This window comes from Tenrec ecaudatus, chromosome 8, assembly GCF_050624435.1.
Source record: "Tenrec ecaudatus isolate mTenEca1 chromosome 8, mTenEca1.hap1, whole genome shotgun sequence".
Classification (NCBI taxonomy): domain Eukaryota; kingdom Metazoa; phylum Chordata; class Mammalia; order Afrosoricida; family Tenrecidae; genus Tenrec; species Tenrec ecaudatus.
This window is the reverse complement of record NC_134537.1, coordinates 151,191,268-151,218,947: the sequence shown is the minus strand read 5'-3', so window position 1 is coordinate 151,218,947 and position 27,680 is coordinate 151,191,268. Positions and strand designations below refer to the sequence as shown.

Here is a 27,680-nt window from a genome sequence, read left to right as displayed (position 1 = left end):
ATCAGGCGTGACAGTAAGATAATAATGTGTTTATTATACTAAAGACGATACAAACCAAAAGAACTTAGCAGTACACAACTTACAACACTGTCTTACTAGTTCTCAAGGTTATACGTTTTAAGGCTAAAAGAATTGTGTTAAACATATGAGTAGAAAAAAGGGTTAGGCTTATTATTACCATTTAAAGGACAGCATGAGCTTTTGTTGCTTGTTGTAACAATATATATAAATAGATCATTAGATCACTTCATCAGTTGGTTCCTACAGCAAACCTAAGTAAAAGTAAGTTCATTAGTTTGAATCCTTGGTGAAAGTTAACACTTTTCGTTCACAGCTAAGCTCATGCTTCATTACTTGTGCATGCGTTTCTAACATCAGAATGAAATTTCAGCGACATATTATGCTCACTTAATCTGTATGGTTTTAAATAACTATATTTAAAAGCACATTATTCCCCCAATCACACCTTCTAGAATAGCCATCCCAGTAAGTCAAAGCAAAATACGTTAAAAGAAACACATCTAAAATGTTATTCACCTCAGTTGAATCGGATAAGCATTTTTTAATGTGTAAATTCCTTGGACAATTTACATTCCCATACGTACAACTGGTTTCTTTTACAAGTACTATCAAAATAAGAATTATTTGTGATAAATATCTGAGTAGAAAAAAAGTTTCCATTGTGAAGACGGTTATCTTACTAATATATAAACATTGAAAAATATTTATTTTCTGATCCAATGTTTCTACTAATATAAACATTGGGAAATTCAATGGCTCAATTAGATTAAAAGAAGAGACATTAAACTTTCGTTCCATTCCCTGCCAGCCATTTCACAGTCATCGTTTAGACACACATAATAAGCATATGGCCATTTTTACCCTTGGAAAAAAGAAACCAGTTCAATTGAAGGTCCTCTCGCTAGACAGCCAGGAATATTCAAACATTTTCAATAACAGACTCTTAGCAGGCACATCAGAGATGCTGAGGAAGTATGGAGAAACATGAATGAGTATTAAATACAATGAACTCTCCTTATTTCCAGGTGGCAATTCTGAGTGGTTTAACGATGTCCTTGTCCATATTCATTTACTTGCAACTTCTCCAAAATGTCATCAAGTGGCCGGTTGTTAAGGTCAATGCCATGCATTTTCACACATTGAAAGGTTTTGTAAATGTATTAACATTTGCAAACTATTATCTGCTTTGACAAACCACCTTTGAAATAATTTGTTACTTTTACTCCGGGCCACTTAGTCTCTGTCAACAAACGAATGCATGAAACTTTGTGAATACTCCAACAAACCACATCGCTGCCATTGAGTTGGTTCCTCTAGGGTCCAAGAGGAAGTTACTGAAGAGGTCTCTTCTGTTTACAAAGCTTACTCTGCCCATCAGCCCACCTAGGTAAGGGACAGCAGCCCCACCGTTACTGGCGCCAGGCCCACTGAAGTTAACAGCATCAACCAGAAAGATGGTGGGATTCATCAGGTCTAAAAAATGTATAGATGTCCCAAAGACATAAATACCCTGGAATGTCCTTTGCCTCTTCTCTTGCCTCTCACCCCTGCTCTCTGCTACACCTTCCCAGCTAAGATTGCTTCCCATAGTCCCTTCCCGGCTGGTTTCCCAGTGCAAAGGAAGCAGCTAAGGACTACTGCAGCTGGAGAAAGCATTAGCCCTTTTCCTCGCCAAGCCCTGCTGGCATTTGCTGTGGGTCTGTATTGAAACCTGGTTTTCTTGTCTCTGCTATAAGGGCGGTTCTTGTTGGCCTCCCTACCTTTTAAGCTAGCTAATCCCCTGGCTTTAGACAAAGGGCCAGCTCTCACCTTTCTTTTGGCTATCCTGAATTCCTTTCAGTTCAACTCCTTTGATCTCCTATTCCCTACAAACCTCACCTCCCTGGATAAATCTATTCATTAAAAGTCTCGCTCCGTCGCTTGTTTCTGAATGGCCTTATAGTTCCTACTCACAGTAACCCTACAGGACTTGTAGAGCTGCCCCTGGAGGTTCCTGAGGCTAAAATTTTATAGGACTAGGAAGCCTCATCTTTCTCCTGAGGAGTGACTGATGGTTTCAAACTATGGACCTTAGTGGTTAGCAGCCTAACGCATAACTCAGGGATGCAAAATAATAGCAGATCTACGTAAAATATACTCTATATACATGCACTTTTCATTAAAAACTATCTGTAAATTCACTCGAAGAAGAGTTTCCTAATTTTGCTCACAAAAATATAGTGTGCATTGACATCTTGATTTTTTTGTAAATTGAATGATGGCAAACACATTAACGCAAGTGCAGGGGCAATTCCTTGTTCAATGTGGTTCTTCTAGCCCAGTGGTTCTCAACCTTCCTAATGCTGCGACCCTTTCGTACAGTTCCTCATGTTGCGGTGACACCCCCCCCCCCAACCATAACATTATTTTTGTTACTACTTCATAACTGTAATTTTGCTACTGTTATGAATCGTAATGTACATCGTAATGTGTTTTCTGATGGTCTTAGGGGACGCTTGTGAAAGGGTCATTAGATGACCCCCAAAGGGGTCTCAACCCACAGGTTGAGAACCACTGCCCAAATCTCCACTGCCTACCAAACAACCTTTCCTTGCATAGTAATAAGGTGGGAGAAGATACCGATAGGATTCACCTGTGAATAATTGCCAACAGGATTCCCTGGAGGGCCATCCTGCCGTGTATAAAATGAGCCCTCTGAGAAGTAGGAGGGCGGGATCTCATTACCAGGGAATGCCAGATGTGGAGAGCATCCTCTGGACCCAAAAATCCCAGTGCTGTGAACTTCCTGGATCCAGGTGACAACTACAACGTCAGAGGAGCAGAAGCAGGAGCCAGAGCACAGAGCAGAGTGATGGGCTTCCTCACCCGGGAAGCAAGTGAAGCCGAGTGCTTTCATGCAGGGGCTGGCTCACAGAATGCGGTGCCTCTGGACTCTTAGCTGGGGAAGGAGAACTTGCAGGTACACAGAAGTGAGGCTGAGTATGCTGGGTTTAAGCTTGCTGGCGGGCCTCTGAGCAAGTAATTGGGGAAATTGGGCTTGCTGACCCATGGACATGGAGGCCAGTACCTTCAGGATGAGACTTACAGGCAGGGAGTGTCTCTGGGCACTTAATTCAGGGGCTGAGTTTGCTGGCCCACGGAGAGTACACAGAATGCCTTCCCATTGAGATTTATAACAAAGTGATATGCCCTTTGGGCATTTATGAGCAAACTTGTCAGAACTTTGTGTCATGTCCTTGAGAAGCCCTGAGCATTTCTTACTGGCATCAAACTTGGCTGCCTGCCTTAATAAACCTATTAATCATGCATGTTGTCCGAGTGCTGCAGAGCCGCTGCCGTGGATATTAGGAACTGGAGAGGCGAAAGAGACCCTTAAGACATTTCCATTGGCATCAGAAGTGGGATTCATTGCGTTGGCTCCGGACTCGTAGAAACATGGGTTGTTGGGTTGTTTTTTATTTTAAGAGACAGAACTAAAAAGGCACGAGACGGATTTGGTTCCTATCCTAGCGCGGCGATTTCAGTGACTGGCACTTGTGATGGAGGTAAGGACAGCTATGCGGCAGCTGAGACGGGAACAGCTGCCTCTGGTGTGACCTGGGCGGGGGGTGGGGGGAGAGCCTGGCTGGGTAAGATTAATAGGAGGCCAGTGCCTTCTGGAACCAGAGTCTCCATGTCATATGCACATAAATACAGGCAGCCCAGGTGAGGAGAAGAGATTATTTATTTAGTTATTTAAAAGGTTAAGGATTGAATGTTTATTTGGTTTCACTGATACTCAAAATGTCTCCTACTTACTATTATTATAGGAAGTCAATCCTAACTTCAAGAAATGAATCAGGATCACAAGAGCTCATAAATTGTCCGTCAACCTATATTTGCTTAGATTTGTTAAAATGGGAGTTTAGAATTGCCTGAACATCAAAGACCCAGAACGAAAAATCATATCAGTGTGAATGAGGGGGAGTGCGGAGTGGAGACCCAAAGCCCATCTGTAGACAGTTGGACATCCCCTTACAGAAGGGTCGCAGGGAGGAGATGGAGCCAGTCAGGATGCAGTGTAGCACCGATAAAACATACAACTTTCCTCTCGTTTTTTAATGTTCCCCACCCACCCACTATTGTGACTCCAGTTCTACCTTACAAATCTGGCTAGACCAGAGCATGTACATGGGTACAAATAAGCACTGGAAATGCAGGGAATCCAGGACAGATACACCCTTCAGGGCCAATACTGAGAGTAACAATACAAGGAGGGGAAGGAGAAAGGGGGAACCAATCACAGTAACTGACATATAACCCTCTCCCTGGGGTACTGACAACAGAGAAGTGGGTGAAAGGAGATGTCGGACAGTGTAAGACATGACAAAAAAAAACAAAGAAAGAAAGACATGACAAAATAATTTATAAATTATCAAGGGTTTGTGAGGGAGGAGGGGCAGGGAAGGAGGGGGGGAAATGAGGAGCTGATACCAAGGGCCCAAGTAGAAAGCAAATGCTTAGAGAATGATGATGGCAACAAATGTACAAAAGTGCTTAACACAATGGATAGATGGATGGATTGTGATAAGAGTTGTACGAGCCCCCAATAAGATCATTAAAAAGAAGAAGAAATAAAACAAAAAGGGACCAGCATATTAAATAAAAATTGCATCAGAAAAAGTTGTATGAGCCCCAATAAAATGATTTTTTTAAAGAAATCCTTATAGCCGCAACCTAATGGTCTTCTCTATCGAAATAACTGGGCTTTGTCTTAGTCCTGTTTAAGATTTAATAAAAGGATCCCAATAAAATACATTTAAATTTGCAAAAAACAAAGAGTTGCCTGAAAAGAGAAGGCTTTTTTGTTTGAAGTCGAGGTAGAATAAGGGGCTTAGAAAGAAAATCTGAGCCCTACCCAGAACTGCTGAGAGGTGAAGAGTTTTACACTTGAAGGGAAGTCCTGCAGAAAAAGACTGACTTGGAGCAAACCATTTGCCATGGGATTCATCAAAACCCAGAAATCTGTGCTCCATGAAAAAGGCCCCCTGCTGTGCTCGCTTCGGCAGCACATATACTAAAATTGGAACGATACAGAGAAGATTAGCATGGCCCCTGCGCAAGGATGACACGCAAATTCGTGAAGCGTTCCATATTTTTTTTAAAAAAAGAAAGAAAGAAAAAGGCCCCCTGCTGGACTGAAGGAGAGCCTGTGAGCTTGCTGTGCTCACCTGGACTTGCTCATGACATGGCCCTGCGGCAGTGAAGAGACAGAATGATTTGGACATGTTCCAAAAAGTTGTGTGCATACTGAGTCCCTGGGTATGAAGTAGTGCCGGGGGCCAGTTGATCTGAAGTGAACTCCCAAGCTTGCAGTTGGTACCATGGACTAGCATGCATGGCTAGGACCGGGATGACCAGAACTGGCCCAAATGAAGAGAAAGATGCTTGACCAAGCTTGTGTGCATTGCTGCTGTTTTAATGATTGACGGGCTGTAGACTGAACTTGTCAGAGACTCATTACATCACAAGCCTCAGCACTGAGTTGTTAGGGACAAGCAGTTTAGAAACTGAGTATTTAAAATAGAGGAAGATAAAAGCCTGAGTGACTGGCCCACAGCTCTTAAGGGTGTGTGCATTAAAAAAATGTTTTGAAGGGGGAAGTTAATCCTTCAGTATGAAAGAGACATGGCAAGAAGAGTCAGGCGGAGGATTCACCTGTGAGTAATTACAAATAGGATTCCCTGGAACAAGAGAAAAGGAAATAATTAAGTCCCATTATAATTGAAGAAAAATAATCAAAACTATTGTCACCTAAAGTCTGATCTCAAATAGGGCTGTCAGAGATCGCGATAGCAAACAATCATCTTCAAACATTTTGCTCCAATGTGGTATAAAATAACTTTGACAAATAGTGGTTCCCCTGCACATATTGAACTCATGGGACAATTCCATCAAGTGTTTAGACAGTGACAGAGTCTATAATTTTTCTACTTGGAAAATAGATTCCTTAAAAGTTTTTATCAGTCTTTCTTATGTATTCTGTACAATATCAACACTACACCAAGTTAATGGCCATTCATTCAGGCGTCCATAGGTGATGTAAAGGCTAACTCTGAGCTGCTAACCAAAAGGGGGATGGTTTCAATTTGACGAAAGGACCCCATAGAGAGAGGTCTTTGATCTGAAAACTCAGCCTTTGAAAACCTGATAGGAAAAAAAAGTGTTTTTAATTAAAAGAAGAAAACCTGGTAGGGCAGAGTTCTACTCTGACACAAGTGGGGTTGTGACTTGGAATTGACTCTGGCAGCTAAGGCTTTTGAAATCACTTATTAAACATACTGAAAGTTAATTTTGTTTTCTTTTTTACTTTTCCCACAAATTTTTATTATACTTTGGAGCTTGGGAATCTTTTTATAATCACTATTATACTCCTCAAATAAATGTATATTAAACAACCATATAAGCATACTGAAAATAGCCCTTAAATTACTGTTGTTATCATCAACCTTTCTTTTAAAATACAACCTGGATTGAGAAATCATAATTTTAATAAGAAATTGTAACACACACACACCCAAAAAATATTGAAAGGAAACGATAACTAACATTCATTCAGAAAGGCAGCTCTTAGTGGGATAGATTGGGAGAAGCAGCATGCATGAAGCTGTAATGAATGTAATTGTTGGGTTATCCCTATGGAGACCTTATTTTTCCAGCAAATGTAACTTAGATTCAAAGTCAGAGGAATGCCTTTCAGAAAATAAGATGAGATGGGAGATGGAAAAAGAGAGAATCAATTGGCCCCAGGTATTATATTAGGCAATTTGGCTTTGAATCATGAAAATTGTCTGTGGCCCCCCTACTCCCTTAAAGTTTTCACCAGCATACTAACATTTGAATACCACTTCTTTAGGTACATAGAAAGAGGGGTGTTAAACTGCTGAGAAAAAGTATGTTTTCTAAGTTACTGCTTTGACTAAAGAACTGATTTTGAAAGTTTCTTACATTGAAATGTGCTTTTGGACCACTTGGCTAGTCAAAATGGACAACCATGTCTACTTTAAGATGTCACATGCCATTAACGAGCTCACCCATTTGATGCTTACACAGCTTCAGAACTAAGAGAGCCAGGGGAAGGTAACATATCATGGTAGCTCCATCTGTTGTGTACGAGTTCAATTAGGGACACACTACTCACTCACTGCCACTGAGTAGATGCCAGCTTCTAGGGAGGTCTATCAATATGGAAAATTAAAAGAGAAAAATATCAGGGCAGCTTTTATCCACGGGTGTTAAATAAGTGACATGGTCTCTATTTAAAACATCTAAAAAGAGCCCAATTTTCCAAAAGAAAGTATTCTTACAGCTGATCAAACTGTAAGGTCCTTCCACTTCCGTGGGAGATCCCAGCATTGGGCTCGATTGTGGCACATAGGTGGGCTTCAGACAGAAGCAGGAAAAACCACCAGAAAGGATATGTTTTGTGTTCAGTCTCTGGAGATGCGTGCTGACCTTCTCCTGGAACGTCAGTGTGGCATCACACCCGCAAGCATCTTCAGTAGAAATGAGCCTCCGAGCTTCTTCAATGGCTAAAGACAAAAAAGGATTCATGCTATGAGTGAGTCATAGCAAATCAAGAAATCTATGATTCAGTCTTTCCATTCTTAAAATGTACTGAAGGGCGATCTCCAGGATAAGAGCAAACAGAACAAGGATAAAATACTTCAGAATGATAATGCCACAGTAATAAATAGACTAGGAGAGATGAGGATATGGCTACAATGGCCAAAGTTGAGTAATGGGTACATGGGGACTCATATACTTTTATGACCATCTGACATTTCCTGTGGTTAAAAAGAAAAAAGTAGGTTAATAAATAAAGAAGGTAATTGATATAAGGGGAAGCCAAGGATACAGACATAAGTCTTCTTGGGATTCTCATTAAAAAAGAAAAAATAGTTCTCTATTTGTAAGCCAAAATATTTTCAAAGATTAAAACTAGATAGTGCCTGACTCCCTGAGAAGGATTATTATTCTACAAAATAGTTTGAATTAAGAAACCTAGTTCTCACCCATAAATACCTTAGAACTGAAAATTCAGGTCTGCGTTGACACGTCAGCAAAGAATCTGGGGTGTTAATAAAGCTGGCTCCCAGTTCTTCCCATAAGTCACTGAGGAAACCATTCCTATTCAATATTAAAGTCCTAAAGCTGGCCAAAAGGAATAAGGGTAACTTTCTAATGCTGAAGACTGATGTATAATCTTCCAGTTGAGTGGTTCCATTAGGGAATAGTCCTTTGCTCCAACATTTTCTCCCGAATTCTACAAAGATGCAATATACAGTTGGGGACCACAATTGATTAAATACCCACTAGCTCCCTTTCAAAATATAGTAAAACTTTCCGGAACAGCCAGGCAAAATTCCATCTCAGTCAGTCAAGTAATCCGTCAAAATAATAATTATTATATTGAATACCATCATTCATATACAGGGTATAAAATAGCTACTTATGATACTTCTCCAGGATCAAATTAAGGGCCTCGAGGCACTCTACTCCATAAGCGAGCCTCCTGCCCAGAGGCATTCCATTTGACTTGCTCCCTTGGGCTGGGAAGTTTGCCGGCTCTGTCTCATGCTCCGGCTCTCGGTCCTGCTGCAGTCTTACGTCTGCCATCACAGCGTCTCCTAACTAGAGGAGGTTCCACGTGGAGGGATCTCTGTTCACTCTTGACAGCGGTGAAATTCCCCCCTTCTGCTTCTGCGATTATTCCTCTTCTACCCAACTAGATGGCAAATCAGACCAATCCTCCTGGTAGAGTACCAAGTTTTTACAATCACAGCCCCGTGAATACTCACAACTGGATCACATGGTCTTATCAGCATCTTCCCCACCTTCTCTTACCCAGACCCATCGGGAAAAGGGAAATACACCCAGTCTGCATGGTGCCACCCAGTTGTTTGGAGGGAATTACTCTGGCTAGAAGAGCCAGATAACGTAATTGACTGCACTGCAAAAGCAGCAGATCTCAGTGCCTCCATGAATTACCGCCTGCTTTGCCATGAGACCAGCAGCAGCCATCTGCCACTACTGAACATCTTTACCAAGGACTCAGCGAGCGATTCCTGATCAAAAGGTTAGAGATACGGAACAGCATTTTCAGTTTCTTATAGAAAGCATATTTACTAAACCCATGAAAACTGGAGGAACCTCTGCTGCCCTGAGAAACCATCCACTGAAGTCATCTTCAAACTTATCAACAGTTGAACTTCATCAGTGAAGAATGTTCACCTTGAGCAGTTGCTGTGTAGTGAATTACTTGCTATGGCTCGTCTAGCTTCCACATGTGTAACTCCCACAAAACAACTTTTTCCTAATGGGTCTGGGTATAAGACGTTAAGGCGGGGAGCTGTGACAGGGTTATAGGATTCAGTTGTGTTTGTAACAGAGCTAGTTAATATTGTAAGAATGTGGGACTCTGTCAGTCTGGGTTGACTAGAGAACCAAATCCAGAGACATTCATATATGTGTAAGAGAGAACTTTATATCAGGAGGAAGTTATGCATCGACAAACATCCCAGACCAGTCCAAATCAAGTTTGTAAGTTCAATATTAGCCCATAAGTCTGATACTAGCCCATAAGTCTCATACTAGTCCATAAATTCTTTTTTTAGACTCACGCAGCACATGCAATGATGCCAAATACAGGAAGATCACCAGCCAGTGGTGGATTCAGTGGCAGTGGAAGCATCTCAGGCCTGGTGTAGGTCTCCACATGGCTCCTCCAGCTCCAGGGCTCTGCCTGTCATCAGCGTGGCTCCATGTGGCTTGTCAACAGGAATGTCTTGCAGAAAGAGTGTGTGGTCCTCTTCCCAGGAGAAAAAGAGGAAGTTCCCAGAATCCTCCTGGTGGATGTTACCTTATGACCTGATCAACAGGCTAAACTCCACCCCCTCGCTCAAGTTGACAGATTACGTAACTACCACACATGCTGACACAGGGATAAGTCGATTTTGCCATCTAGCTGTGTATACAATGAGCCGTTTCAGAAGCCAGAGCTGGTACGGGAATCTCATGACCAGCAAAAGAGAAGGGCCAGCCATGGAATGCCTCCTTTGGATCTTGAGACTGAACCTCCTTGATCGAGCTGTGGCACTCAAGAAGTGGTAGAGGGGCAGCTGCAACCGAACCGACAACCAGAGCATGAGACAGACGAGGGGAACTCCTGACCAACGGAGCACATAAAGTTGAGTGATTTGGTGAGGACCCATGCTTGAAGAGAATACTGCCTCAAAGTACTTAATGGGGGGGGGGGGGGCGGGACTAGATAATGCTGCACATGGAGATTTGTGCCGAGAGTTATGGCAGAGTAAAACTGCCCTTGGGGCCTCTGCCACCGCTGCTCAAAGACCTCTGTCACATTGCCTACACAGGGCAGAACCCAAGGGGTCGTGTGGCTGAGAAGAGGCTGTCTGGATTGGAAGAACTGTATCCTGAATATTCCTGATCCTGAGTTATAACCTGTTCACTTTCTCAATAAGGCCCATAATTATGAGTCTGGTCTGGGAGCTCTGGGTGGCCATTGCAAAACCAGCTGAGTCGAGAGTGCTGTAGGGGGGACAATTGGTGTCAGATTTGGCAAGGAAGTTTGGAAGGCTGACACATTGCCCGACCTCAGCCTATTGATCTCGGGCAGCTGATACTGATGATGGTGAGTCTCTTTCCTCCTTTAAAGGCAAAGCCAACACGTCACCCCCACACTTTTCTTTTTAAACTGAATTTCACTCTTCTAAAGAATCAGCTATCAAAGATAAAATGTGATAAGAGCTAAGCATGAAGGAGTCGTGTCTGGGGCAATTTGATGGTACTGGAGTAATATGGGGATAGCAAGAGTGGGGAAATACATAAAGAACGTAACCAACTTCCCTGAACTATGCATGTTTAAAGTGTTGAAGGGTAAGGATGTTGCTTTGAGCACTAAGGTCTGCCTGATCCAGACCATGGTATTTTCAATGCCTCATATGCTTGTAAAAATTGGACATTGAACAAAGAAGACTAACGACACACCGATGTCTTTGAATGGTGGTGCCAGTGAAGGCTATTGAAGGTGGCAGGGCTGCCAACAGAACAAACTCTAACGCAGCTGACAGGAATCTCGGATTGCGTTGTGCGTGGCTGTTAATCGCCGCTTGTGATGATACGGATTTGCCACTCTAACGTGGGGACTGGTCTATGGGGCCGCCTTAGTGGATAGAAAATGAGCCATTTCAGAAGCAGGCAGAAGGAAACCCCCTCATGAAGGATGGAGGCATGTCTGGCCTCCACCTCGTAGGACTTGACCTTGGGCTGATGCGTGTCCTCATCCTTCCCCGCAGTGAAGTCAGAGGAAGTCACACTGCCTCCAAATCACTTTACAAATGGCTCTCCTCCGAAGGATGGGCACCACGTGTGGTCGAGGAGGGGCCTCTGCTCGTGGGTCTGTAACATGGTGCAGCTGCTGCACACAACAGCGGGGCGGTTCTGCCAAAAGTTCAATGTCAGACTCTCCTTTGACCAAAGCATTCTATGTTAGGTAAATGCTGAAAAGACCTGAAAGCAGGAACACAGAACCCGGCTCCCCAATGTTCACTTGGGCAGTACTCCCAAGGGGTGAAGGGCAGAGAGAGCCCACGTGTCCATCAACAGATGAATCGACACATCAAGGGGAGTATATACATACAACGGAATATTATCCAGACATAAAAAGGCATGATGTTCTAATACATGCCACAACGTGAGTGAAGTTCAAAAACGTGATGCTAAATGAAATCTACACCAAAGGACACATAGCACATGGTCCCTCTTATATGCCACATTGAAAGTGCTCACTGCCGACGGACTCACTGCCATCGAGGCCTTTCGCACTCAGCGTGGCCCGACAGGTCAAGGTCAAACTACTCCTGTGGACTTCCCAGACTGCTAACTCTATGGGAGTAGAGAAAGCTTTATCTTGCTCCCTCGGGGCAGCTGGTGTTTTCAAACTGCTGGCCTTGAGATGAGCCACCGGACTCCTTTCCTATTGAGAAGAAGCAAGGGAAAGAGACAGAAAGTAGAGAGGGGATGCTGATGGGCTGAGAGAAGGGGAACAGGAAGCTTCATGTGTAACAGAGCCAGCGCTTTTATTTGAGGTAATACAGTTTGGGAAGCAAGCACTGTTGATGGTTCCACACCTTGGAAATACAATGGATGCCACAGCAAAGCGCGTTAAAGGGCGAGTTTCCCCCAGCGGTATTTTAGCCTGATAAGGAGTAAGCCAGGATGGAAGCAGGTGACAGAGGGAGAGTGTCAGGCTCGGGAGTATACTATATGTACTCGGGTCTAAGCTGAGCTGTTTCAACACAAAAAAATGTGCTGAAAAACTGGGGTTCGGCTTATTCTTGGGTCAAGCCCGACTAACAAAAGAAAGAAATCTCATGAAGCCTGACATAGAGTTAATAGCAAAGTGGGTTCGAGATGCATGGGAAGACATTCCAGAAGACATGGTGCGACGTGCCTTCCAGAAATGTAGTATTAGTAATGCTATGGATGGCAGTGAAGACTGTGCTTTGTAGGAAAATGACAGCAGTGATGGTGATGATGGCGATCTCAGTGAGGACAGCGTCTATGATGACCTCACACCAGCTGAAGCTCTGCATTGGGATAGGGATGATGATGAGGAATCCAGTTTTGAAGGATTTTAACTCTTTACATTTTAGCTTGGTTGCTGATTGAGCTCAGGGAATAGTACTCTTAAGGCATCATTGTTGATACCTTATTGTTTTTGTTGGACATATTTTCCACTTACTGTGCTGATTTACTAATGTTAAATGACTTGTTCTCCTTTTATTTATGTTTTTTATTTAAAATAAATATTTAAATACATTACCCCACTGATGTCTCAATTTTTAGTAATTTTATTTTCATTTGTTTTGATTATTGAAACTCACCAATAGCTTCTGCATGTTCCACCCTAGGCTTATACTCAAGTCAATCAGTTTTTCTGGTTTCCCAGGTAATAATTAGGTACCTTGACTTATACGCGGGTCGGCTTATATTCGAGTATATACGGTAACTGTTTTGTTCTGAAGACACCTGGGAGCCACGGAGAAGTCTGACACGGAGAAAAACTTCCTGGCAACTGTGCTCCTGGCACAAAGAAGTTTACTCCTAAAGGTGTTCCTGCCAAACAGAAACATGCATACCGTGGTGTCCTTTACCTGAACATGTCTTCTTATCTTCATTCAAGGTATAGCCCTGGTAGCAATCACAGTGGTAGGATGCTGGCCCGTCCCTCACACAAATGTGTTGGCAGTCATGCGTGCCCAGAGAACACTTGTTGAGCACTGGTCACAAGCAATGCAAAAAAGAAACATTCGCAAATTAAGTAGAAATGAAATGCAAATTTCTGAGAGGGAAAAAAACAAACGAGCAGTTTGGCACCAAACAAAAACTGAGAAGGAACCCTTCCACCCAGCAAATCTCCCGGGTTTATGAGACAGCAAGTCTTCTTCTCCCATTTCTTTATCTCACGCCCCTTGAACCTCGCCTTCGATGGCACAACGCCCCCTTCCTTTTAGTTCCTGCAAAGGCCTGCAGAAGCCGGGCCGCACTGGGACTTCACGACATTCCAGACTTGCCTTTGCCCTTCCTTTGCGTCCATCACCACCGCCTTCTGGATCACCAGCACCAGCACATTAAGGACCTACCTGGACTGAGCTTGATGCTGCACAGAAAGAGCTACTTTGGGAAAGGGGCTGCCGCGATTCATTTACAAAGTAGGACAGAAAATACCCGAAGACAAACGCACAGATGGAAAACAAAAGGCTCAAAACAACACAGCGGCGTATGATTGAAGCGAGGTACCCGTGATCACATTTCAAGGATGGGAACGATTTGCCTAAATCTGGATGGCGAGCAGAGGACATTGCTGTGCCAGTACTGTTCCCCAGGTAAATGTTAAAAAGCAAGTCTCCTTTAATAAACCCCACCACCCCACTCATTCCCTTCCAACCACATGTCATTCTAGGCTCACTGTATGTAGCCCATAGAAGAGCTTTATCAGAAATACAATCTACTTTATCCAAAAAGTGCTTTTCCAACCTTAGCGTAGGGTCGCTATGAGTTGATGGCAACTTGATGGCCGCAGGTTTGTTTTCTGTTTGTTTTAACCTGAATGCTGATTTTAACCATAGACTTTGTGTCAACTTAGCCAGCGTTTTCCATGGCTTTGCAAGAAAGACCTAGTCATGGCTCCTTGGGTGCTCTAGTACAATATCATTGCCTCCGAAGTAAGCCCTGCTCAGGGCAGCCCATCCGTTGGAAGACGATTAGGACGGGAGGCAAATCGGGCCACAGACCTGATGCAATCCAGTGAAAGGACCTTCCCTCCGAGGTGTCACTGGGCGTCTGAATGGACTCAATGGCAGTGGCTTTGATTCTTGCTTTCTCTTTGTAACCCTGCCCTGTCTACAACACGACAGTACTGTCTGGTGGGTAGAGCACCACCTCCGGAGGTAGTGTCAGGCTTCACGTCCTGGTTCTGCTACTGGTGAGCCAGTGACCATGAGTCAATTACTTAATCTGCTTATGCCTCAGTTTCCTCACCAAACCGCTGTGAGAATTCCCAGAGCTACCGTGTCTAAAACACCCGGGGGCTGTGCATAGCAGCCAGTGGGCACTGAAGAGCAGCAGAGAGCATGCTCGAGATCAGCCGTCACTGAAAACGTTCTATAGTTGATGTTCTCTTATATTAAAAAAAGGTTTTGTTTTATTCGGTAACAGCTATTTGGTTGACATGACATTTTGTCTCCTCAGTCTCCCGTGTTCCTAATAGGATAATTGGGTAAGTATAACCGGTGTGAGAAGTGCAGCCATCCACGAATCCCACCTCCCCACCCTGCACAACAAGTCTTTGAATGACCTTTAAGAAGCTATCTTCTGGTGACTTGAAAAATTGGTTTCCCTGCAATAGAAAGAGCCAAGTATGAGAGAATGCCTTACATGGACCTTGTCTGAGCCTGGGTTTCTGTTCTGGCTTCATCCAGTGTAGCATTCACAGTGAAGGGATCCAGACTCAGTCCGACTCCCCTAAGCAACCCCGTGCAACACACGGCCCTTGTCCTTGCTGTTCTCTGCTTCCCTCTATCGAAATCTTCACCATCCTCATGGACCCAACCTCAGACCCTCCTCTCTGTGTCCTTTCCCACACATCCTCTTTCCGGACTCAGGCAGCCCTCAGCCATGTCAGCTTCTCTCGCTCTCTGTTGTCGCGAGGGATGGCTAGTCTTTCCACCTGGGCTACCGGCCGGTTGGTGGCAGAAATGTACGCTTCTTTACTGCCCCCCTCCCCCAGTGATGAGTGCTCCCTGGGAATACCATAGGTGCTCTGTCAGCCTTTGATTGATTTCATTTCACAGAAACAAAAGAATCCACGTTAGGCCATTTCCCTTCATCTATCTTTAAAAAAAGATCACATCATATATTTCCTCAAGGGAGAAAAACGTATTTATAAATCTGAAACACATTGCATCTGTCCAAACTCAATGCCACTTGGAGAGCTGGGGATCTCCCTAAGAAGTGCTTTTCAGTCTAAATGCCACCCTGTTCTGCCAATGTGTTTCAATCAAATGAACGACTGTCAGCCGTACTGGTGTGGTCGCGTACCCCACTCCCTCCTAAGACTTAGATTCAAACTTACTGGAAGATCTGTGTGGGTCTAATTCAGCTACTGACAAAGTCCCCTTTACTAACACAGTTCAGCTGTAAGATTAACGCTACAGAAACGTGAAAGGCCAAGTTTTAACTGGAAAGGGATCAGTTCAGCCCATCACACCAATCGTTACTGTCCCACTGACTTCCTGTGACGTTTCCTATTTGCTTTCAAAGTCTCCAGGGGTCAGAGCTATAAAGTTTTCCTGGATAAAGACCCGGCATTCAATTAGTTTTCCTTTTCCCACTCACACCCTACTCACTTCCAGGAATTTTCTGGAATGATTTAAGGTTGCAAGACCAACTTGGTTAATTGCCGTCTGAGCGATGTATGGCTTAGCCTGGGAGCTTGGCAGAATGCTCCACAGCCCAGGCTTTAAAAGGCCTTTCAGTGTCTGTCTCCTGGTGAACCGAACATTGGTTTCACGGCAATAGAAAGAGGCAAGTAGGAGGGAATGTGTTGACATGCTTACCTGAACATGTGTGTTTGTCTTCATTCAGCCTGTAGCCCTCATAACATTCACAGTGATGCGACCCAGCTCTGTCACTCACGCAAATGTGCTGACACCCATGTGTTCCGAAAGCACATTGATCTTGAGCTGTCAACAATCATTTCCAGGAGAAAATCATTTAAGACCTAGGCAAGTGTTTTATTGATCATTGATAGAAATCTCCTTTTTTGCCATTTGAAAAATGTTCATGGAAATCCTACTTGAAGCTATTCAAATCCATCACCCAATTGCCCCTCAACTCCTCCATCCTGGCCCACCAGAGCATAAAGCAGTGACTCTCAACCTTCCTCAGGTCACAACCCTTGAATACAGTTCCTCATGTGGTGGTGACCTCCCCAACCATGAGATTATTTTCACTGCTACTTCATAACTATAATTTTGCTACCGTTATGAATCAGGCGACCCCTGTGAAAGGGTCGTTGGACCCCCAAAGGGGTCACGACCCACAGGTTGACAACCATTGGCAGAAAGAATCAGAATCAGAAATGAACATTGATATGATATGAGTAATCCATAGATCTCATTGAAAACCAGCCAGTTATTCCATTATCATCCACAATCAGATCCATGACCCAGTTTGGAACCATGCCCGGCATTAGGTTGTCATGCTTCCTGAGTCTCCTTCAGATGAGGGAAGACCGACACATCATAATTTTTCATTTTCCCATGAATTTGATACATATTGAAAGTACTAAAAAATTATCTTGTACTGTAGGTCTCCCCATTTGGGTTTGTCTGATCTTTGCACATAGTTCAATTCAACTGGCTTTTTTTTTTTCCATCACGTCATTCAACTGCCGGGCCAGGGCTGTTTCATCTTCAACACACCATCTTAGTGTATACCTGAGGTCACGAAGTGTTATGACTGGTGACATTAGCATTGATGGGCTTGGTAGGGTGGTGTCTGCCAGGGCTCCGCAATCTAACGCTACCAGTTTTCCCTTTGTAAGTAATAAAAATTCTACAGGGCGTCCTTTTGTTTTAGCCCACTAAACTGGGCTGAGCATTGGGGAAGGACTGTGGGGGCTGAGGTACAGAGAAGAAAATGAACACGTGACCCATGTGAGCCAAGACGCATACAGCCCCCCCACCCCCCCCAATTTTTGCCTTTTCTAAAAAGACTTCGAAATGGGAAATGGCTACGGGTGGTGAGACAGAGAAACCTATCACGTTTCCAATCAACATGGCCATTTGCCATGTGGCCTCCACAGCGGCCAGGCAGGTACACAGACAGGCAGCAGCTGTGGACTCCTGCTGTTCATTTACCTGAACAAGTCTTCCTGTCTTCATTCAGGGCATACCCTTCATAGCACGCACAGTGATAGGCACCACTTCTGTCATTCACGCACATGTGTTCACATCCGTGAGTGTTTAGAGCACACTTGTCCGTAGCTGTTTTAAAAAAAACGTTCAGCATAAATGTGAGCATTGTGGCCACACTGCTTGCAAATGCGAGGGTGCGCGTACACACACACACACACACACACACACGGTGAACAGCACGGCGCGGCACAGCACAAGAGGAAGGGAACCAGATTAGGTGGTGGCAGCCAACTTTCTGGTCTTGGCTCTTGCAACTCACAAGCCCAGTGACATGGGTAAGACTTGAGCTCTCTTTGAGTCTCGGTTTTATTATCTATTAAATCAGTGGATTGAATTAAATCCCCAGATTTCCCTCCTTTGAAAAAAAAAGGGCCTAATTCTCATTGACTTTACATGACTAAGCATATACTAAATGAATGAAGACCTTTCTGAATGTTCTTCTACTACTAGAGTCTACGAGGGTCTTTGCTAACAAAAAGGAAAGGAGGATAGCCCGTATTTAATTCAGATAAAATTCCAAAGCCTCAAAAGGACCAGGAGTTTGGGCCCTCTTCCCTGCTAATCCTTTCCCTTAAGATTAGTAATACAGTGATGTTGTAACTAGTGATATAACACGTTGAGTTGCCTGTTACCTCACTTTCTTCCCATGTTCCTTTTCCAGAAAAGCTATTGAGCAAACAGTAAACCAGCCACCGGATTTCAGTGAAAAGGGGTTTTGGGGTCAAAGCAGAAGCCCGTTTAAAACCTGGAGAGAACAGGCCTCCTAAATACCTCCTTGTCAACCAGCACGTGAACAAGGCCTCACCTGAACAGGTTTTCTTGTCAGCATTCAAGGTATATCCTTGGCTGCACTCGCAGTGGTGGCTACCCTCCCCGTCACTGACACACACATGTTGACACTGGTGCGTGCCAAGCTCACAGGGATCCACAGCTGCAAAGGAAGTTTAGAGCAATCAGCATTCACACATACGGAACAGCTGAAGAGCCAAGTGGTGGATTACCTATTTGAATATCCAAATATTTGAATATTCAAATGGTGGAGGGCAATGTGGGTAACGGCCTTATAAATCGACAGCATGGCTTCTTGAATCCAAATACATTATGTGGGCCGCTACAGAGTCTCCAGTGTTTTCAAGGAAAGCAAACACATGCGCTCAATACCAGCAAGTAGAATTAAGAGGCAGAGGAGACAAACTTTATGAGATTACATTAGCCAAGTTGTATATTATTTTTTGCTCCTAGGCACATTTATATCTCAGTGGATTTTTTTTTCAAAATATAGTGACTTGTTTTGAAAAATGGAATCAATAAGTTCAGGCATTTCTGAGAAACCAAGGAGGCCTACTGGAAGAGGCAGGTAACTCAGTGCCCGTTGGCCTTGGCCAAAGGACAACGCTAATATTTTCCCAAGAAGGATTTTTTTCATGGATGGATCTTTCCAACCCATTGATTACAACAAGCTGCCCCTCGGACTTTTTTTTTTTTCCCCTCACAAGCAGGCCTTTTGTTCCCAAAGGAAAAGATTGCCATTCACCACTTGTTACTTGATGGCCTTCAGGCTCAACCCCAGGTGCAGGGAGACCCAGTTCTGCCACAGAACAGCATCTTGAAGGGAGAGCTCTCACCCACAAGCCAGGGGAGGGGTTCTTGGGAGAAAGAAAACCATTTTCTTTTTGGGAAACCAATGAATTCTAAGTAGATGCCACCAAAGCCAAAGCAGGTTTGTGAAGGCCCAGTGTGCTAGGACAAGGAAAACAAGGGGGACCCAGGCCAGGTCTGGCGGGGATGAGACCGGGCTGTTGCCCTGGCCAAGACTTCGCGTTCCATTTCCTGACAAACCAGTGATGACGGAGGCTTGTATTAATTTAGATTTAAATTCTCCTTGAAATTCACAATTTAATTACCAGATCACTTGTTTGTTACACCCTTCACCCTCAGACTCGACATTAGGGAGGGGCTATCTTAATCTTTGGATCACCAGTGGTTGTGTTGAATAAACGATGTGGAATAAATTACATACATACATACACACACACACACACACAAGGTATCTATGGTTTGTAACTTACCTGGACTATCACTTCTCAGTCTTTGGCGTCGATCAAGTATAAAATTCACCTGAACCAGAAATTGGTGCATACCTGCTTGGATAATTTTATAGAAGGCTTTGAAGGAATATTCCAAGTGATATAAAAAAATTAAGTATGCATTCCAAAAATTCCTAATTGTAGTGAGTTAATAAAAATAATACATGCCAGCCTTGAATGGATTGGATATATAAACGAGAGACAAAGAGAAAGCGTGTGCACCCTGGTGGTGTAGGGGGACACACCAGAATCTAGGTCTAAACACACATATTGCTCTGCTAAGCATAAGGACAGCAGTTCAAAACCACCACCTACCTGCTCCACTGGAGACAGATGAAGCTTTCTACTCCTGTAAAGATTTTCAGCCCCAGAAACCCAAGGGAGGAAGCTCTACTCTGCCCTGCTGAGTGGCTATGGTCAGATTCAACTTGCTGGTAGTGAATTTGGTTTGGTATATATGTGTATATGTATATATGTGTGTATGGTATATATGTACATGTGTACACATGTTTTCTTGTTATCTCTCTAATGAGCTAAAGTCCCAACCTTCTTTTTTTTTTAATTTTAACAATTTATTAGGGGCTCATATAATTCTTATCACAGTTCATACATATACATACATCAATTGTAAAAAGCACAACTGTACAGTCTTTGCCTTAATCGTTTTTTTCTCCTCTTTTCTTAGTCCCAACCTTCTTAGTCCCTCTTTCTGTCCCTCACAGTGAACTGTAAGAGAAAGAGTGGAAGCTGAACACTGGAGTATGCGTGACATGCACAACACACACACACACACACACACACTGTTTCTTTGGTACATGGGCGAGCTGTCCCTTCTGTGGGCAGCTGCCACTCTGTCTCCTAAAGAACAAGCGGAGTTCTGTTGAATTTAGAGATGTTGGAGCTGGAAAAAAACAACATTTAAATCTGGGGGGTGCGTAATGTAGTGGTGAAGCAGAGGGAGAAAGGTGTCTTGAGTTTGTTTTTGTATTTTTTTTAATCCCCTGAACTTGTCAGGGAACAGCGAGATCATTTATCCGGGATATTTCCAGAGTTTCGGGTCTCTAAGGAAAACACGAAGATTTTATGAGCAAACCAAGTGATATATAATGCAAGCCTATATTCCTAGGCCAACACGTGTGTGTCAGTTGGTCAAAAGGTACACACACACACACGCATACACAGAAAGGATCGCTTATAAGTTCTCCCTAAATTTTCCACCCCCCAAAAGGGAATAAATCTTTTTTGACTGTGGATACACCATGTCTACCTTGAACGTCCTTTCTTGTTGGAAGCAAGCACTTACCACAGAACGTTTCCTGGAACCGAGAGGACAGTTTCTCAATGACCCCGTAGGTCTCCACGTAGAAAATGTGCTCGTCCAGGGGCTCGCTGGCAATCATCTTGAGGGACTCCATGTCCGCCCGGTCCACGCCCACCGCATACAGCTCTATACCAGAGGCCCGCGCCCGGGCGGCCACCTCGTTCACCTGGTCCTGGGGCCTCCCGTCGGTCACGATGATGGCCACTTTAGGGATGTTGGCGGTGGCCCGCCGAGCCCCTGCCTCCACCGTGAAGGCTTCATCCATGGCTGTCTGGATGGCCAGGCCGGACATGGTGCCTGTCGATAAGGGTGTGATGCGAGCCACGGCCTGTTTCACGGACTGCTTGTCTGAATGAGTGTGGAGCTGGAACTCCATCTTCACAGTGCTGGCATAGTTCACCACCGCCACCCGCGTGGCCGCCTCGCCGATGTCCAGCGTGTCAATTATCTGCGAGACGAAGGTCTTCACTTTGGTGAACTCCAGGGGCCGGACACTACGAGAACTGTCGATAATGAAGACCAAGTCCAAGGGCCTGCTCTTGCAAACGCCTGCGAAGAAGAGTGTGGGAAGCAGAAGCAACGCTGGAATGAAGCAATCCTCCAATCCCAGCAAGCCTATTGTCTGCCCCAGGGTCAGCCTCCCCGGGAGTGTGGAAAGCACTGTAGCCTTGAAAATCCCCTAGAAGAATTCCATGAAAGCTCTGGACGTGCCCCCAACTACTTCACCTTGGCACTGGCGGAACCCTGGCATTTAACTTAGAATCTTCTCCCGCTGCTTAAGGTTTTGCTCCAAAGGGTATTCCGGGAGAATATATCTATCTTCCAGATCAGATCATTGTGATCCACAGCCTTTCCACTGACTGATTTTTCAGAAGCAGTTTGCCAGGACTTCCCCCTTAGTTCATCTTAGTCTCACCACTGAGAGACAGGTTGTGGCGACCTACAATGTTGATGGGGGAATCAAGCCAGTTCCCCTCCATGGAAGGTGAAAATTCTACCACGGCACCCATTATGAGGACATGATGTATGTTGAGTCCCTGAGTGTGAACTAGCCAACCCAAAGGTTGGAGCTTTGAGTGGTGCCTTGGAAGAAAGGCCTGGCAATCAATTTCTATAAATATCTCAAAAAATAAACATAAAAAATCACTGTCATAGAGTCAATCTCAACTCACACCCACCGTATAGGACAGGGTAGAACTTCCCCTGTGGATTTCCAAGATGAATTCTTTATGGGAGTAAAAAGCCTCATCTTTCTCCATGGAGCGGCTAGTGGTTTGGAACTACTGACCTTGCATCTAGTAGTGCAACGCATAACCACTACACCATGGACACCGGAACCCCTATGGAGCACAGTTCTGCTCTGACATCCATGAGGCATCATGAATCATTATTGAGTCCATGAGACTGACTTTACTGGTTTAACCCTAAGTGAAATCGTGGGGCTACAAAAACAAACACCCCAGATTCCCCACCTCCAACTTACTTGCTCAAGATACTCAAATCTTTCCCATAAATGTCAGTCTTCATCTATTCTTTCCCTATCCTGTTTCAGCCAACTCCAGTCTGCTCACTCCCTCTCCTCCAAAAATCCAAATTCACAGCTATCGAGTCCAGGCTGACGCATAGTGACCCCCCGCCCCACTGTGGGATTCAGAGACTGTAACTGCTTACAGGAGTAGAAAGCCCAGTCTGTCTCCCCCGGAGTTGCTGGTGGTTTCGAACTGTAAATCATGCGGATCACAGCCCAACGAGTAACCACTATACTACAAGGCTCCCGACTCCCTTTTCTAGTCACTAAAATCAAACCTCAAAGTCAGGATCAAATAAGATAGAAGACAGTTTTGAGGCTTCTTTTTAAAGTTCTTTCCCCTTATCGCACACACCGACAACTCCCCCCCACCAGACATACACACAGAAACACCTCAGGGCCATGGAGTCGATGGTGACTCACAGTGGCCCTATAGGACAGGGTAAAACTGCCCTTGTGAATTTCTGGGATGGTAATTCTTTACAGGAGTAGAAAGCCCCATCTTTCTGCCATGGAGCAGCTGGTGGTTATGAACAGCTGATCATAGTTGCCCTTGCAGATCGCAGTCCAACACAGAACCCCTGCCCCACCGGGGCTCCCACATACACACACATGCATAGACACAGCAGGTCCTTGAGTGATGGCATGTCCATCAGGGCTCCATCCTAACAGAGGGCTAGAAGTTGGTGCAATTCTAAAAAAGGCAATTTACTCAAGAAAGCTACAAAATGGTGAATTCCAAAAGCCATGCCTAGACTAAGCAGTCTGTGACCCCCCAAACAAAGCCCTATCGTGGTCTAGGAATTCCATCTCTCTCTAGTCTTCTTTTTAGGAACCTTGGTAGCACAGTGGGCTACATGCTGACCTGCTAGCCACGAGGTCAGCAATTCAAACCCACTTGTTGCCCTGAAGAACATTGCGACTGTCTGCCCCATAAAGATGTAAAGTCTTGAACTTCCCAAGGGGCAGTTAGTTCTATGCTGTCCTAAAGGGCCGCTATGAGTCAGCATCAACCTGAAGACAGTGAGGTTGGTGTTTTGTTTAGGAGCTTTCTTTTAAACGCTCAAAGGTATCCTCAGGCTCATCCTGCTTCCTAGGAACATTCGATGACGAAGAGAAATGAAGCTAACTTTACATGACATTTAGGGGTCACAGGTCCCCAACAGCACACCCCAGTGAAGGTGGATATGCCAAGGTTGATTTTATGCCCCCTTTACAGGTGTGAAACCCGAGGCTCAGGGAGATGTCCGAGCTGGAACGAGCGATAGCACGCTCTGGACCCCAGGCTCCTGACCCCAGACCAGGAGGCTTTCCCCTGCACCACGTTGGCCTTCTCTGAGGCAACATTTTCCGCCCAGAACTTGCATTAGCTCATGTACCTTGTCCGCAGCCTGGTGTTGACTTTGAGCGGCCACCTTGACATGCCAGATGTCATGTATTTAGTTAAGTCAAAGGGAATTAAAAAGACATGCTTTAATAGAATACAGATTTTCCCTTCATCCCTTGATAAAAGTTCACATCATCCCTTCCTGGATCAGGAAGCAAGGAGGAAGAACTATATTGAACATCCTTCCTGGAGATGCATTTGGGTGTTTTCACATCTTTGAAGCAAATGGAAAAATCCATATGAACCCTATAGCTGACAATGTTTTCACACAAACCCAAATAGTGTCCTTACGAAGGTCAAGGTTGGATTCTTAAAACTAAAGCTGCATGACTTCTTCCCCTCGAGGTTTTTCACACTGAATTACCTGAGGGGAAGAGTGAGGGGTATATGCGGGGATATTAAACAGAGCAATAGCCCCCAAAGAGGGCCACGTCTTAATTCCTGGAACCCGTGTGTACATATTAATATTCTTGGCAAAAGAGACTTTGCCCATGTGATCAAAGCCTTTGAAATGGGGTGGGGGTGTTATCCAGGATTACTTGGGTGGGTCCAATGAAATCATGAAGGACCTCAAAAGTAGAAGAGGTGCCAGAAATGGACGTCTGAGTGGTGAGAGGGGAGAAGGACCCAACTGCCATTGCTGACTTTGAAGATGGCAGTGGAAGGCCAGGAACCAAGGAATGAATGGAGCCCGCGTTTAGGAACTGGAAATGGCAAGAAATGGATTCTCCCCTACAGCCTCCAAAGAGGAGCATAACTCTCTATGCCTTGATTTCAGCCCAGAGAGACCTATGTCCTGAATATGTGTCATTTTAGGCCACTAAGTTTGTGGTGTACTGGGTTATGCATTGGGTGGCATGGTGAGTTACAATGGGTGACTAACTGCAAGGTTAGCAGTTTGAAACCACCAGTGGCTCCAAAGTTTTCTACTTCTGTAAAGAGGTACAGCCTTGGAAACCCGCAGGGACGGTTCTACTCTGTCCTATAGGGTCACTCTGAGTCAGCAGCCACTCCATGGCAGTGAGTGAAGTCTGGGGTGAGCCAGAGTGGTACGAAATCATATGAGCACCTCATTCTGTACCGATTGGGATCTCCTTGACAACCACCATTAATTGTTTTTCTTTCATGTTGTGTTGTTTTCACTCTTATTCCCACTGACTCCAAAAATCCCAAACCGAACTCACTGCCATCGAGTTCATGCCGACTCATCTCGACCCAAGAGGACAGGGTAGAATTGCCCTCTGTGAGTTTCCAAGACTGTAACTCTGTGTGGGAGTAGAAAGTCCTGTCTTTCTTCTGTCCCATTTGACTAGAACAGCAAATTAATACTCAGGAGCAAAGAAAATGAGAATCTGAATTTCATAAAATGGTTTCATGATCAACAACATCACCAATTCTCGATTCTCCTGCTAAAAAGAAAGGCTTATATCAAAACTTAACAATTTCTGGTGGCTAGCAGGAGAGAATTTGGAAAGATAATTCTTTCAAACTCAAGTTTGGATCCCAGGGAAGGAAGAGTCAGTGCCATTTGGGAACCTTACCTTCACAGAATCTCTCCTCCCTCTCCAATCTCATCTCCCATGGACCACAGGTAAGGCTAACTTCAAGAACAAAGGCTGTCTACCTATTCCTGACCTGGAGCAACCAGCTAATTCAAACCTGTGTGGATCCTGACAGTTCCCATCTCCGTAGAAATGCTGTGGCCGTTTCAAAGGCAGCCCGTCTGGGGTGCTGCGGAAAAGAGCTCCTTCCACATTATTCAGAAAGGTGCATAAAATAGACAAAGCAAATCAGCCTGAGGCATGAGCAATGGGGACCAAGTAGGACTGGAAATCCAAGAGACCGTTGGATGCAGTCTCTTTAGCAAGACTGAAACTGTATTCTCAGGAATGAAGAGAAAATGTTACCTCGACGATCTTAAGGGTTTGTAAACTCCAGGCAGTCAAAGGAGCCCTTGCTTGGGATTTCGGCCCTCTGAATTTTACTCTGAGCTCTGGCACTAATCTGTGGGCCCTGGTGGAGGAGCAGCGGTGACGTGTTGGCCTGCTAACTGTAAGGTCAGCAGTTCAAAAGCACCAACCTCTCCAGGGAGATAGATGAGGTTTTCTGCTTTCATAAAGATTTACAGCCTTGGAAGCCCACGGGCCCGGTTCTACCCTGTCCTGTAGGGTCACTATGAGTTGGAATCACTATGGTGTGATTTGGTTGGGGGTTTGTTTTGGTCCACTTTGACAAGCCTCCTTGTTCCTCTTGGGGGCAACTCTGATGACCCTCCAACTCTGCTGCTCTATGGAGGCTTTGTGGATCTAAGACAGCTCAGGTGAGAAGTCTCACCGGAATGGAGACAACGATGTCATCCAGTATGCCCCACAGTTCTTTCCTATCCCCAACCCATTCTCTCAGCCTTCCAGCCGAATTCTGGCCCAGACGGGAAACTGGAGGGCCAGCTGTGGTGAGAGGGCAAGGATCACACATTGATCTGAGTCAATATCGCGGAACGATTTCAGGAACACTAAAATCGGGATCGCAGGAGGGATTTGGTCAGCTGAACCAAAGGGGCCGGAATGGGGATGGAGAGCTGGCAGCAGGCAAGTGTCCCTCTTCCCCCCTGCCCTGTTCTCCCTTACCTTACCCCAATCACAAGAAGTGGAATCTGAGGACCAGAAGACCCCAGTCTTATCCCTGACATACTAGTGACCTTGAGCACAACCGGCCCCTTCACTGGGGCTGTCTCCCACGGGATTCACCGCGGTGGGGATTCTCGTGCGGTGATCTAGCGCGGGCAGTCACTGTTCATCTGTGAATGACCTAAGCTTATCCCCCATCCAGCAACCCCCGGGGACCCCCTCCCTTCCTCTTTCCAGGGCTCCCCGCTGCTGCCGGCTCCAGCTCCCTGCGCCTGGGCTTCCCCGCCCCACTGTACCTGCGCGGTGGGCCCCGCCAGGTTCCCCGATAGGGTTGGGGCGGCGCCCGGGGCTACCAGCCGGGCCGCGGGTCCCCCAGGTCCGGGGGCGCGGCGGGACCGCGGGGGCGCGGCGGGCCAGGGAGCCCGGAGTCGCAGGGGGCGGCAGTAGCAGCAGCAGCGGCAAGAGCAGCAGGAGCAGTCGCTGGAGGTGGCGGGCAGGGGCCAAGGGCAGCATGGCGCGTTCGGTGGTCCTGCCTCGGGTCGTCCGTCGTCGGGTCGGCCGCCAGCTGTGCAGTCAGTCAGGGGACCTGTGGCCGGCGTCGAGGCGGCCCATTTAAAGGTCCCGCGGCCCTGGGCCCCGCCCCCGGCCCGCCCCTGCGAGACTGGGCGCTGGGGGGTGCGGTGAGGACCGCCAGCGCTGGCGAGGAACCCCGCCCAAGGCCAACAAGGAGCCTGGTCCGCGCATTCCAGTGGCTGACCCGGAATGTCTGGGGCGAGCGGGCCAGCGGCGCGGGCCCGGGCTCGGGCTGCGATGGTCACCAGCCCGCCCGGTGCCCTGCGCCGCGACCAGCCGCTGGAATCTACCTTGGCCAAGCGACTGCCTGCCAGGCCTTCATGATTGCCCCCTTGTCCCCAGGCAGGGGAGAGCGGGATCCCCAGGTTCCTCTGGCCTGCTCCCCAGTCTAGGAGGTCCTGGGCCCTGTCCTTGGGATGTTTCTGCTCCAGGTGTGCCTCCTGGAGATGGAAGATGAAATGGGGCGCCTCACACTGCATTCCCTTTCCCAGCCAGCTAACCACAAGTTTGCTGCGGGCTCTCCACTGGGGGTGTGGGGGAGGGCTTGGGGATGGGGGGGAGAAGAAGTTTAAGAGAATCTAGCAGCATGAATA

The 27,680-nt window shown here is 45.7% G+C and overlaps 1 protein-coding gene and 1 non-coding gene across 2 annotated transcripts; one reads left to right on the top strand and one right to left on the bottom strand.

Annotated features, from left to right (window-relative positions):
* Positions 1 to 50: 50 nt before the first annotated feature.
* Positions 51 to 27,113, bottom strand: MATN3 (matrilin 3). Its single transcript, XM_075557070.1, has 8 exons — positions 26,811 to 27,113; positions 20,955 to 21,521; positions 18,370 to 18,495; positions 17,508 to 17,633; positions 16,203 to 16,328; positions 13,239 to 13,364; positions 7,484 to 7,592; positions 51 to 1,122 (listed from the first exon to the last, which is right to left on the bottom strand). The coding sequence occupies exons 1-8, from the start codon at positions 27,025 to 27,027 to the stop codon at positions 1,065 to 1,067; spliced, it is 1,455 nt and encodes a 484-aa protein (XP_075413185.1). The 5' UTR covers positions 27,028 to 27,113; the 3' UTR covers positions 51 to 1,064.
* LOC142455682 (U6 spliceosomal RNA) lies at positions 5,054 to 5,160 on the top strand. The gene has a single exon (XR_012785832.1). It is a non-coding gene; the product is annotated as a U6 spliceosomal RNA (small nuclear RNA).
* Positions 27,114 to 27,680: the final 567 nt, after the last annotated feature.

Bases quoted from the DNA above. Each gene is read 5' to 3' on its own strand.
- MATN3 (XM_075557070.1), bottom strand. From the start codon at position 27,027: ATGCTGCCCTTGGCCCCTGCCCGCCACCTCCAGCGACTGCTCCTGCTG. The intron at 18,496-20,954 runs GTAAGTGCTTGC...CTTCCTTTGCAG, and splicing joins GTTCCAGGAAACGTTCTGTG to CTGTGGATCCCTGTGAGCTT. The intron at 16,329-17,507 runs GTAAATGAACAG...GATTGTTGACAG, and splicing joins AGACAGGAAGACTTGTTCAG to CTCAAGATCAATGTGCTTTC.